The sequence below is a fragment of the Bombina bombina genome, chromosome 8 (assembly GCF_027579735.1).
Source record: "Bombina bombina isolate aBomBom1 chromosome 8, aBomBom1.pri, whole genome shotgun sequence".
Lineage (NCBI taxonomy): Eukaryota > Metazoa > Chordata > Amphibia > Anura > Bombinatoridae > Bombina > Bombina bombina.
In genome coordinates this window covers 2,134,484-2,148,960 of record NC_069506.1, presented here as the reverse complement: position 1 = coordinate 2,148,960, position 14,477 = coordinate 2,134,484, and the positions used below count along the sequence as shown (strand labels likewise).

The 14,477-nt window shown below is 40.5% G+C and overlaps 1 protein-coding gene across 1 annotated transcript in view; it reads right to left on the bottom strand.

Moving 5' to 3' along the window:
- The window catches only part of LOC128638136 (uncharacterized), a 277,497-nt gene that overhangs the window by 256,369 nt on the left and 6,651 nt on the right, over positions 1–14,477 (bottom strand). The window contains exons 3-4 of the mRNA XM_053689998.1: positions 13,051–13,130; positions 4,971–5,039 (exon numbers count right to left, since the gene is read on the bottom strand). Coding sequence (XP_053545973.1) covers positions 4,971–5,039; positions 13,051–13,130 — 149 coding nt within the window. The remainder of the gene's footprint in view (positions 1–4,970; positions 5,040–13,050; positions 13,131–14,477) is intronic.

Sequence of the window (14,477 nt, the reverse complement as noted above, 5' to 3'; positions counted from 1 at the left end):
ATAACTAATAGTTACATTGTAGCTAGCTTAGGGTTTATTGTTATTTTACAGGCAAGTTTGTATTTATTTTAACTAGGTACAATAGTTATTAAATAGTTATTAACTATTTAATAACTACCTAGCTAAAATAAGTACAAAAGTACCTGTAAAATAAAACCTAACCCAATTTACAAATTACAATAACACCTAACACTACACTATAATTAAATAAATTTACTAAATTAAATACAATTAAATAAATTAAATTAGCTAAAGTACAAAAAAACAAAACACTAAATTACAGAAAATAAACAAATTACAGATATTTAAACTAATTACACCTAATCTAATAGCCCTATCAAAATAAAAAAAAGCCCCCCAAAATAAAAAAAAACCCTAGCCTAAACTAAACTACCAATAGCCTGTAAAAGAGCCTTTTGCGGGGCATTGCCCCAAAGTAATCAGCTCTTTTACCTCTAGAAAAAAATACAAACAACCCCCCCCCAACAGTAAAACCCATCACCCGCACAAACAACCCCCCAAATAAAATACTATCTAAAAAAACCTAAGCTCCCCATTGCCCTGAAAAGGGCATTTCGAGGCCCAAAGTCCCTAACCTAAAAATAAAAACCCACCCAATACATCCTTAAAAAAACCTAACACTAACCCCCTGAAGATCGACTTACAGTACTGAAGATCCGACATCCATCCTCAAGGAAGCGGCAGAAGTCTATATCCAACAGGGCCGAAGTCCTCAACGAAGCCGGGAGAAGTTCCAGTCAGCCAATAGAATGCAAGCTCAATCCTATTGGCTGATTGGATCAGCCAATAGGATTGAACTTCAATCCTATTGGCTGATTGCATCAACCAATATAATTTTTCCTACCTTAATTCTGATTGCCTGATAGAATTCTATCAGCCAATCGGAATCTAAGGGACGCCATCTTGGATGACGTCACTTAAAGGTACCTTCATTAGTCGTTAGTCCGTCGGATGAAGAGGATGCTCCGCGTCGGATGTCTTGAAGATGGACCCGCTCCACGTTGGATGGATGAAGATAGAAGATGCCGTCTGGAGGACCACTTCGCCTGGCTTGGATGAAGACTTCTCCTGGCTTCATTGAGAACTTCGGCCCGGTTGGATGAAGACTTCTGCCGCTTCCTTGAGGATGGATGTCGGATCTTCAGAACTGTAAGTCGATCTTCAGGGGGTGGGTGGGTTTTATTTTTAGGTTAGGGACTTTGGGCCTGCAAAAGAGCTAACTGCCCTTTTAAGGGCAATGCCCATCCAAAAGCCCTTTTCAGGGCAATGGGGAGCTTAGGTTTTTTTAGATAGTATTTTATTTGGGGGGTTGTTTGTGTGGGTGGTGGGTTTTACTGTTGGGTGGGTTATTTGTATTTTTATAGATATATATTTTTTTTTACAGGTAAAAGAGCTGATTACTTTGGGGCAATGCCCCGCAAAAAGGCCCTTTTAAGGGCTATTGATAGTTTAGGCTAGGGTTTTTATTTTGGGGGGGCTTTTTTTGATAGGGCTATTAGATTAGGTGTAATTAGTTTAAATATCTAATTTGTTTATTATTTTCTGTAATTTTGTGGGGGGTTTTTGTACTTTAGCTAATTTAATTTAATTGTATTTAATTTAGTAAATTTATTTAATTATAGTGTAGTGTTAGGTGTTATTGTAACTTAGGTTAGGTTTTATTTTACAGGTACTTTTGTATTTATTTTATCTAGGTAGTTATTAAATAGTTAATAACTATTTAATAACTATTCTACCTAGTTAAAATAAATACAAACTTGCCTGTAAAATAACAATAAACCATAAGATAGCTACAATGTAACTATTAGTTATATTGTAGCTTGCTTAGGGTTTATTTTATAGGTAAGTATTTAGTTTTAAATAGGAATAATTTAGTTAATTATAGTAATTTTAGTTAGACTTATTTAAATTATATTTAAGTTAGGGGTTGTTAGGGTTAGGTTTAGACTTAGGTTTAGGGGTTGATACATTTAGTATAGTGGCGGCGACGTTGGGGGCGGCAGATTAGGGGCTAATAAATGTAGTTAGGTGGCGGCGATGTTAAGGACGGCAGATTAGGGGTTAATAATATGTATCTAATGTTTGCGAGGTGGGAGTGTGGCAGTTTAGGGGTTAATATGTTTATTATAGTGTTGGCGACGTTGGGGCTAGCAGATTAGGGGTTTATAAATATAATGTAGGTGGCGGCGGTGTCTGGAGCGGCAGATTAGGGGTTAAAAATTCAATTTTAGTGTTTGCGATGCGGGAGGGCCTCGGTTTAGGGGTTAATAGGTAGTTTATGGGTGTTAGTGTACTTTTTTAACTACTGACTTTTAAATGCGTTCGGACTCTTGACAGGATAGGGTGTACCACTCACTTTTTGGCCTCCCAGGACAGACTCGTAATACCAGCGCTATGGAAGTCCCATAGAAAAAAGACTTTACGTAGTTTACGTAAGTCGTTTTGCGGTAAGGCCAAAGAAGTGTGCGGTGCCCCTTAACCTGCAAGACTCGTAATAGCAGCGGGCGTAAAAAAGCAGCGTTAGGACCTCTTAGCGCTGCTTTTTTACCTTAACGCACAACTCGTAATCTAGCCGAATGTTTTTTTCCTTACTACAATTGTGACTTATTTACCTTAAAGGAAATTCTAGTAAAAATGCTACAGTGAAGTTTATCCCGTGTCACATTTAGTGCTTTATTACAGCAGTGCTACAGTGAAGTTTATCCCGTGTCACATTTAGTGCTTTATTACAGCAGTGCTACAGTGAAGTTTATCCCGTGTCACATTTAGTGCTTTATCACAGCAGTGCTACAGTGAAGTTTATCCCAGGTCACATTTAGTGCTTTATCACAGCAGTGCTACAGTGAAGTTTATCACAGGTCACATTTAGTGCTTTATCACAGCAGTGCTACAGTGAAGTTTATTACAAGTCACATTTAGTGCTTTATTACAGCAGTGCTACAGTGAAGTTTATCCCAGGTCACATTTAGTGCTTTATCACAGCAGTGCTACAGTGAAGTTTATCACAGGTCACATTTAGTGCTTTATCACAGCAGTGCTACAGTGAAGTTTATCACAGGTCACATTTAGTGCTTTATCACAGCAGTGCTACAGTGAAGTTTATTACAAGTCACATTTAGTGCTTTATCACAGCAGTGCTACAGTGAAGTTTATCACGTGTCACATATAGCGCTTTATCACAGCAGTGCTACAGTGAAGTTTATTACAAGTCACATTTAGTGCTTTATTACAGCAGTGCTACAGTGAAGTTTATTACATGTCACATTTAGTGCTTTATCACAGCAGTGCTACAGTGAAGTTTATTACAAGTCACATTTAGTGCTTTATCACAGCAGTGCTACAGTGAAGTTTATTACATGTCACATTTAGTGCTTTATCACAGCAGTGCTACAGTGAAGTTTATTACATGTCACATTTAGTGCTTTATTACAGCAGTGCTACAGTGAAGTTTATCCCGTGTCACATTTAGTGCTTTATTACAGCAGTGCTACAGTGAAGTTTATCCTGTGTCACATTTAGTGCTTTATCACAGCAGTGCTACAGTGAAGTTTATCCCAGGTCACATTTAGTGCTTTATCACAGCAGTGCTACAGTGAAGTTTATCACAGGTCACATTTAGTGCTTTATCACAGCAGTGCTACAGTGAAGTTTATTACAAGTCACATTTAGTGCTTTATTACAGCAGTGCTACAGTGAAGTTTATCCCAGGTCACATTTAGTGCTTTATCACAGCAGTGCTACAGTGAAGTTTATCACAGGTCACATTTAGTGCTTTATCACAGCAGTGCTACAGTGAAGTTTATTACAAGTCACATTTAGTGCTTTATTACAGCAGTGCTACAGTGAAGTTTATCACGTGTCACATATAGCGCTTTATCACAGCAGTGCTACAGTGAAGTTTATTACAAGTCACATTTAGTGCTTTATTACAGCAGTGCTACAGTGAAGTTTATCACGTGTCACATATAGCGCTTTATCACAGCAGTGCTACAGTGAAGTTTATTACAAGTCACATTTAGTGCTTTATTACAGCAGTGCTACAGTGAAGTTTATTACATGTCACATTTAGTGCTTTATCACAGCAGTGCTACAGTGAAGTTTATCACAGGTCACATTTAGTGCTTTATCACAGCAGTGCTACAGTGAAGTTTATTACATGTCACATTTAGTGCTTTATCACAGCAGTGCTACAGTGAAGTTTATCCTGTGTCACATTTAGTGCTTTATCACAGCAGTGCTACAGTGAAGTTTATCCCAGGTCACATTTAGTGCTTTATCACAGCAGTGCTACAGTGAAGTTTATTACAAGTCACATTTAGTGCTTTATTACAGCTGTGCTACAGTGAAGTTTATCACAGGTCACATTTAGTGCTTTATCATAGCAGTGCTACAGTGAAGTTTATTACAAGTCTCATTTAGTGCTTTGTCACAACTGTGCTACAGTGAAGTTTACCACGTGTCACATATAGCGCTTTATAACGGGTTACATTAAGCGCTTTATTACGGGTCACATTTAGTGCTTTATTACGGGTTATATTTAGCGCTTTATTACGGGTCATATTTAGTGCTTTATTACGGGTCATATTTAGCGCTTTATTACGGATTATATTTAGCGCTTTATTACGGATTATATTTAGCGCTTTATTACGGGTTATATTTAGCGCTTTATTACGGATTATATTTAGCGCTTTATTACGGGTTATATTTAGCGCTTTATTACGGGTCATATTTAGCGATTTATTACGGGTCACATTTAGCGCTTTTTTACCAGTCACATTTAGCTCTTTATTACGGGTTATATTTAGCGCTTTATTGGTGTGCTTTTATACTGTATCACTGTAGGAAGAGTAAAACGGATCAGACAATCTCACTACTTACGTGATAGACAAGGCCTTTTCTATGTAACAAAATAACTCACTGTACGCTCACCAAATCTCAGGGCATCTTACCCTTTCTCAGAACAAAACTGGTAAAACTTCTTACACGTTGCCTGTAGCAGCCTCAGTCCTCCCAAATATCTGTTGAAATGCAAGAAAAAAAAAGTGTTATAAATAAATAACTATAAAATGCTCTTTGTTTAATGAAAGGCATTGGCCTAGTTTTCCAGTTGCCTCTTTCTTGCTGTGCCCCTGGAGTTACTGTATTCTGAGGAGCTATAATGTGGTTTCTCAGGTGCAAGGCATCATGGGAGCTTACAGGGATTTACATGTCTGATTATCGAAATGACTGATATCAGTAGAGGTCCCTGCAGTGCTCAGTACAGCTGCGGTGTGTGTGACAGTATCAGATCCCTTGCACTTCTGTTACGTCTGCATAAAGAGCATAGGGAGCGCACCATTGGGCAGAATGCTTTGGGAATATTAAAACATTCATATAAGCAGCCTGTGGTTACCAGGAGAAGAAATTATGTTTTGTCTATTAACAGCAGTTGTCATTTGTAAGAAATAGATGGTCATTGTCACTTCCTTCTGTGATATTATGTGTGATCAGCTGATAACAAGGTGAGGTACGTTAGTGATACTGAGGGGGTGCGATCAGCTGATAACAAGGTGAGGTACGTTAGTGATACTGAGGGGGGTGTGATCAGCTGATAACAAGGTGAGGTACGTTAGTGATACTGAGGGGGGTGTGATCAGCTGATAACAAGGTGAGGTACGTTAGTGATACTGAGGGGGGTGTGATCAGCTGATAACAAGGTGAGGTACGTTAGTGATACTGAGGGGTGCGTGATCAGCTGATAACAAGGTGAGGTACGTTAGTGATACTGAGGGGGTGTGATCAGCTGATAAGGTGAGGTACGTTAGTGATACTGAGGGGGGGTGATCAGCTGATAACAAGGTGAGGTACGTTAGTGATACTGAGGGTGTGTGATCAGCTGATAACAAGGTGAGGTACGTTAGTGATACTGAGGGGGTGTGATCAGCTGATAAGGTGAGGTACGTTAGTGATACTGAGGGGGGGTGATCAGCTGATAACAAGGTGAGGTACGTTAGTGATACTGAGGGTGTGTGATCAGCTGATAACAAGGTGAGGTACGTTAGTGATACTGAGGGGGGGGTGATCAGCTGATAACAAGGTGAGGTACGTTAGTGATACTGAGAGGTGCGATCAGCTGATAACAAGGTGAGGTACGTTAGTGATACTGAGGGGGTGTGATCAGCTGATAACAAGGTGAGGTACGTTAGTGATACTGAGAGGTGTGATCAGCTGATAACAAGGTGAGGTACGTTAGTGATACTGAGGGGGGTGTGATCAGCTGATAAGGTGAGGTACGTTAGTGATACTGAGGGGGGGTGATCAGCTGATAACAAGGTGAGGTACGTTAGTGATACTGAGAGGTGCGATCAGCTGATAACAAGGTGAGGTACGTTAGTGATACTGAGGGGGGTGTGATCAGCTGATAACAAGGTGAGGTACGTTAGTGATACTGAGGGGGTGTGATCAGCTGATAACAAGGTGAGGTACGTTAGTGATACTGAGGGGGTGTGATCAGCTGATAAGGTGAGGTACGTTAGTGATACTGAGGGTGTGTGATCAGCTGATAACAAGGTGAGGTACGTTAGTGATACTGAGGGGGTGTGATCAGCTGATAACAAGGTGAGGTACGTTAGTGATACTGAGGGGGTGTGATCAGCTGATAAGGTGAGGTACGTTAGTGATACTGAGGGGGGGTGATCAGCTGATAACAAGGTGAGGTACGTTAGTGATACTGAGGGGGTGTGATCAGCTGATAACAAGGTGAGGTACGTTAGTGATACTGAGAGGTGTGATCAGCTGATAACAAGGTGAGGTACGTTAGTGATACTGAGGGTGTGTGATCAGCTGATAACAAGGTGAGGTACGTTAGTGATACTGAGGGGGTGTGATGAGCTGATAACAAGGTGAGGTACGTTAGTGATACTGAGGGGTGTGATGAGCTGATAACAAGGTGAGGTACGTTAGTGATACTGAGAGGTGTGATCAGCTGATAACAAGGTGAGGTACGTTAGTGATACTGAGAGGTGTGATCAGCTGATAACAAGGTGAGGTACGTTAGTGATACTGAGGGGGGGTGATCAGCTGATAACAAGGTGAGGTACGTTAGTGATACTGAGAGGTGTGATCAGCTGATAACAAGGTGAGGTACGTTAGTGATACTGAGGGGTGTGTGATCAGCTGATAACAAGGTGAGGTACGTTAGTGATACTGAGGGGGGTGTGATCAGCTGATAACAAGGTGAGGTACGTTAGTGATACTGAGGGGGGGGTGATCAGCTGATAACAAGGTGAGGTACGTTAGTGACACTGAGGGGGTGTGATCAGCTGATAACAAGGTGAGGTACGTTAGTGATACTGAGGGGTGTGATCAGCTGATAACAAGGTGAGGTACATTACTTATACTGAGAGGGTGTGATCAGCTGATAACAAGGTGAGGTACGTTAGTGATACTGAGGGGTGTGTGATCAGCTGATAACAAGGTGAGGAACGTTAGTGATACAGAGGGGGGTGTGATCAGCTGATAACAAGGTGAGGTACGTTAGTGATACTGAGGGGTGTGTGATCAGCTGATAACAAGGTGAGGAACGTTAGTGATACAGAGGGGGTGTGATCAGCTGATAACAAGGTGAGGTACGTTAGTGATACTGAGGGGGTGTGATCAGCTGATAACAAGGTGAGGTACGTTAGTGATACTGAGGGGGTGTGATCAGCTGATAACAAGGTGAGGTACGTTAGTGATACTGAGAGGTGTGATCAGCTGATAACAAGGTGAGGTACGTTAGTGATACTGAGAGGTGTGATCAGCTGATAAGGTGAGGTACGTTAGTGATACTGAGGGGGGGTGATCAGCTGATAACAAGGTGAGGTACGTTAGTGATACTGAGGGGGTGTGATCAGCTGATAACAAGGTGAGGTACATTAGTGATACTGAGGGGGTGTGATCAGCTGATAACAAGGTGAGGTACGTTAGTGATACTGAGGGGGTGTGATCAGCTGATAACAAGGTGAGGTACATTAGTGATACTGAGGGAGGTGTGATCAGCTGATAACAAGGTGAGGTACATTAGTGATACTGAGGGGTGTGTGATCAGCTGATAAGGTGAGGTACGTTAGTGATACTGAGGGGTGTGTGATCAGCTGATAACAAGGTGAGGTACGTTAGTGATACTGAGAGGGTGATTAGCTGATAACAAGGTGAGGTACGTTAGTGATACTGAGAGGTGCGATCAGCTGATAACAAGGTGAGGTACGTTAGTGATACTGAGGGGGTGTGATCAGCTGATAACAAGGTAAGGTACATTAGTGATACTGAGGGGGTGTGATCAGCTGATAAGGTGAGGTACTTTACTTATACTGAGGGGTGTGATCAGCTGATAACAAGGTGAGGTATATTAGTGATACTGAGGGGGTGTGATCAACTGATAACAAGGTGAGGTACGTTAGTGATACTGAGGGGGTGTGATCAGCTGATAACAAGGTGAGGTACGTTAGTGATACTGAGAGGTGTGATCAGCTGATAACAAGGTGAGGTACGTTAGTGATACTGAGGGGGGTGTGATCAGCTGATAACAAGGTGAGGTACGTTAGTGATACTGAGGGGGTGTGATCAGCTGATAACAAGGTGAGGTACGTTAGTGATACTGAGAGGGTGATTAGCTGATAACAAGGTGAGGTACGTTAGTGATACTGAGGGGTGTGATCAGCTGATAACAAGGTAAGGTACATTAGTGATACTGAGGGGGTGTGATCAGCTGATAACAAGGTAAGGTACATTAGTGATACTGAGGGGGGGTGATCAGCTGATAACAAGATGAGGTACATTAGTGATACTGAGGGTGTGTGATCAGCTGATAAGGTGAGGTACGTTAGTGATACTGAGGGGGGGTGATCAGCTGATAACAAGGTGAGGTACATTAGTGATACTGAGGGGGGGTGATCAGCTGATAACAAGATGAGGTACATTAGTAATACTGAGGGGGTGTGATCAGCTGATAACAAGGTGAGGTTCATTAGTAATACTGAGAGGTGTGATCAGCTGTTAACAAGGTAAGGTTCATTAGTAATACTGAGAGGTGTGATCAGCTGATAACAGGGTGAGGTTCATTAGTAATACTGAGAGGTGTGATCAGCTGATAACAAGGTGAGGTTCATTAGTAATACTGAGAGGTGTGATCAGCTGATAACAAGTTGAGGTACGTTAGTAATACTGAGAGGTGTGATCAGCTGATAACAAGGTGAGGTACGTTAGTGATACTGAGGGGGGTGTGATCAGCTGATAACATGGTGAGGTACGTTAGTGATACTGAGGGTGTGCGATCAGCTGATAAGGTGAGGTACATTAGTAATACTGAGAGGTGTGATCAGCTGATAACAAGGTGAGGATCATTAGTAATACTGAGAGGTGTGATCAGCTGATAACAAGGTGAGGTACGTTAGTGATACTGAGGGGTGTGTGATCAGCTGATAACAAGGTGAGGTACGTTAGTGATACTGAGGGGGTGTGATTAGCTGATAACAAGGTGAGGTACGTTAGTGATACTGAGGGGGTGTGATCAGCTGATAACAAGGTGAGGTACGTTAGTGATACTGAGGGGGTGTGATCAGCTGATAAGGTGAGGTACGTTAGTGATACTGAGGGGGGTATGATCAGCTGATAACAAGGTGAGGTACGTTCGTGATACTGAGGGGGTGTGATCAGCTGATAAGGTGAGGTACGTTAGTGATTCTAAGGGGGGGTGATCAGCTGATAAGGTGAGGTACGTTAGTGATTCTGTAAGTTATTGTTAAGATTACTGCAGCTTTTACTGTATCTTTGCACTAACACTGTCTCATCATTATATGTTAGAAGTGCTGCAGCTTTAAACTCAGCTCACCACACCCTCTGGGTGTGTCTTGGTCTCTGTGACATCATCAGAAGCCATGTTAGTTTTACTGATGAACCTGTTAGTGAAGAAGCCATGTGGTTGTAGCTGAATAAAAGTTTGTCTAAAGTACCTGCTGCAGCGTCTCAGTGATATGTGAAAGAGACATCAGACACAAGGTAACAGCACACAACTGAATGTTCTAATCCTGACTACACAGAGAACATAACAGCTGGCGACGAGGATCTGTGGTCTGACCCTATAATGGCACTTGCATCAAGCGTATTTACAGTTAGAGGTGCATCCAGACTCCAGGCACCTGTTAACTATCAACACTCACAAAGGACTTTTTCAGTATACACGGATGGTGTTTGGCATTGCCCCAACACCTGAAGTGTGGCAACAGATAATGAATGAGATCCTGGCAGGTATTCCACATACCCCAATGTTGAAGCTGTTTTACAGCGCCTACAGGAATTCAGACTGAAAGTTAACATGGAAAAGTGTGAGTTCTTCCATGAAAGTTTAGAATATTGTGCACATGTAGTGGACAAGACTGGTCTCCACACAACTGCTGAAAAAGTGAAAGCGCTGGTCCATGCTCCCACCCCTGTTAATTTATCTCAGCTACGTTCTTATTTGGGGTTGCTCAATTACTATCACAGATTTTTACAGAATTTGGCTCATTTACTATATCCACTACACCGCCTTTTAGATAGTAAAAACCAGTGGGCCTGGACTGACTTATGTACACGAGCATTTGAACGCTCTAAGCAACTTCTTCTGGAATCAAGACTCCTTGTCCACTATGACCTTAAGAAGCCTTTGGTACTAGCCTGTGATGCTTCACCATATGGTTTATGTGCAGTACTTTCACACATTATGCCCAATGGTTCTGAACGTCCTGTGTCTTTTGCGTCCAGATCTCTAACTCCATCTGAGAGAAATTATGCCCAGATTGATCGGGAAGCTTTAGCAATAATTTGGGCTGTGAAGAAATTCCACATTTATACATATGGCAGACCTTTTACTCTGATCACGGATCATAAACCACTTTTGTCCATTCTGCACCCTCAGAAGGGTATCTCCAACACAACAGCTGCTCGACTTCAGCGCTATGCACTTCAGCTGGTGGCTTACAACTACTCCATTAAATATCGATGCCACAGTGATCATACGAATGTGGATATGTTTTCAAGATTACCAATGGTACATCACATGACAACATCTTCTAAAATCATAGAAACCCCTCCACAGCCTGTAAATCTAAATTCCAAAGTGATTGCTACTTATACATGCTCTGATTCTACCTTACAGGAAATTAAGTCTTTTGTTCAACATGGGTGGCCTAAAGTGGTTCGCTCTGACCTTCAGCCATATTTTACAAGGAAGAAGGAAATTGTGCATGACTCAGGCTGTCTGTTATGGGGGTCACGAGTGATAATTCCGACCTTGCTGCAAACATTAGCATTAAAGTTACTACACAGCTCACATCAGGGTGTAGTAAAAATAAAGCAAAGACCACGAGAATATTTTTGGTGGCCTAAATGGGATACAGATATTGCTTCTTATGTAGCTGCTTGCAATGCATGTGCACAGACACAGCGGAATCCCAGCAGGGACACCTCAAAAACTTGGCCATGGCCAAATGAACCTTGGACAAGAATCCATGTTGATTTTGCAGGGCCAGTGGATGGACAAATGTATTTGGTGGCTGTGGATGCTCATTCCAAGTGGCCAGAAGTAGTTCAAATGTCAAGTACTACAACACAACAAACCATTGTCGTTCTTTCCAGTATGTTTGCAAGATTTGGACTGCCACAAACATTAGTCTCAGACAATGGTCCACAGTTCATATCACATGAATTTGAAACATTTCTAGATACAAATAACATCAAACGTTGTAAGACAGCTTCATATTTTCCAGCCTCTAATGGACAGGCTGAAAGATTTGTACAAACTTTAAAACGCCACTTAGCTGTCTCTCACAAATCAAAATTTAATCCAAACTCCCTTTCTAACTTTTTGTTTAACTATCGAAACACACCCCATGCCACTACTGGGATATCACCTGCAATGTTAATGTTTGGAAGATGCCTGAGAACTCCACTGGATAAAGTTATACCAGAACATTCCAAACAAGAGTTTAACACTTCTAGTGTTTCGGAATTTGTTCTTCATGACAGAGAATGAGTTAGAAACTACAGTGGCCCAAATAAATGGATTCCAGCTGTCATAATACAAGGCATGGGCAACAGAATGTTTAAAGTTCAACTACAAGCTGGTGGTACAGTTTCCCGACATGTAGAACAAATGAGACCTAGATCTCAACCAGGTACACAAATATTCAATGATTCAGATGGTGAGGATATCTGGCATGGAGTGTGGTGCCCACCTGAGTCTTCTGAGGATGAAAATACAATGAACACAACTGAAACAGATCAACCTGAGAATGATTCTGTCCAACAACAAAATATCACAGGTGATCAACAACCATTGGGTACTCCTCCACAGACAATTTCTCCTGAACCAAATACTCTACGGCCCTCTAGACACAGAAGGCCACCTTCTAGATTGCAATGTGAGGATTCAGTGAGAGATTATTTAGCAAGGAATGACCTAATCCGAAGGCGGACTTATCGCAGAAAACATAACTGTGACTAAAATCTAAGCTGTGACCTAGGTCTTGTGCACATAGACTATAGAGAGTTCAAGTGTATGGTTTAGTGATAAACATGTATGTCTATTACTTGTTGTATGTTACAATATTAACCACTGTCTGTTCTTTATATTTATTTATTTATTTATTTATTTATTTATTTTTGAGAAAAAAAGGGGATGTTAAGATTACTGCAGCTTTTACTGTATCTTTGCACTAACATTGTCTCATCATTATATGTTAGAAGTGCTGCAGCTTAAAGCTTAGCTCACAACACCCTCTGGGTGTTTCTGGGTCTCTGTGACATCATCACTGATCAGAAGCCATGTTAGTTTTACTGATGAAAATGTTAGTAAAGAAGCCATGTGGTTGTAGCTGAATAAAAGTTATCTAAAGTTCCTGCTGCAGAGTCTCCATGATATGTGCAAGACACATCAGACACAAGGTAACCACACACAACTGAATGTTCTAATCCTGACTACACAGAGAACATAACGGTTATCACAAAGTATCACAGACAAACAAGTCTCACCCTTCCTTTCTGCTTATGTAGTATAAATCCAATAAACTTCCGAATTCTGTTGGGTCATTTAGTGGGTGGGGAACCAGAACCTATAGTAAAAAAACAAAAACAAAAAACAATACAAAAACGGAGATTAACTTGATGCTACTTAATATGCTGCATCATATAATAATTACACTATTAAAGCCACGTGTCATCATTCTGGGACATAACTTTCCAGGAAAATATAATAATTAAAGGGACATTAAACATAAAATAAATATTACATAAAATATGTACTGAAAAGCTCACAATTTCAGAATCCAATTAAAGATCAAGGGGACAAAATCAATAATGAAAGTATATTGCAAAGTTTATTATATTTACCATTTATTATTTTATATTACCATCTCAAAGTGTTTTATGTCCCTTTAAGTAACTTATTGGAAGTGTTTGCTTTTTCCTCTGAAACATAAAAAATTATTTATTGGGGATTTTGTTATTTAATTTATTCTGAAGTATATAAAAGTTATAGAAAATACGTTTTGTCACCTGATAACAAATGATAGGATTTTAGAGTTAAAGGGATATGTTGGACTGGAATAAAAATCAGCCCTAGAAATATTTCGAGAGCAGCCATTTTTTTCCATTGAATCTGTAGGCGCCCCATTTTTCTCAATAAGATTAATGGGATACTCCTTCCCAAATTTTTAATTTAAATTCATTTTTTAATTCAGAATTAATTTAAATAAATGCCAGATTGTTATTTATATAGGCACCATATAAGCCATTTTCATAGTGTAATTTGAAGAAGACACTCAAAACAGTGTGTCACTTTGTCTCCCAGTGTGACTTGACTAGACACTGTAAGTCACTCAAAGTAGGGTAACTAAAATGCTATATGGTCTAGGAAATTAAAGATACAAGGACTTAGTGACCTTAATACGTATAGCTCATAGGAGAAAAGAGAGGATACAGCTGCATTGCTTCAGCACCACTCCCTTAAATTGTATCTGGTCAGCCCCAGCTACTGTGTCCCACCAGGACATTTCCTGGTGTCCTGGGAGGCCAACCTAGCCTTGGTTGTGTCACATACAAACAAACAATAGGATTTTAGAGTTAAAGGGATATGAAAATCCAGAATTATTCTTTTGTGATTCACACAGAGCAGACAATTTAAAAAAAAAGTTTCTTATTTACTTCTGTTATCAAATGTGCTTAATTCTCATTATATTCTATTCTATAATGAAGAGATACCAAGGTAGGCATCTGGAGCACTACGTGGCAGGAAATTGTGTTGCCATCTAGTGCTCTTGCATATGGATGACATGTGCACGCTCCTTAACTTACAATCCTGATTTTCAACAAAAGATACCAAAAGAACATAGAAAAACTAATAAAAGTAAAAATCTAAAAGGTGTTTAAAATTGATGCTCTATTTTAATCATAAAAGAAAA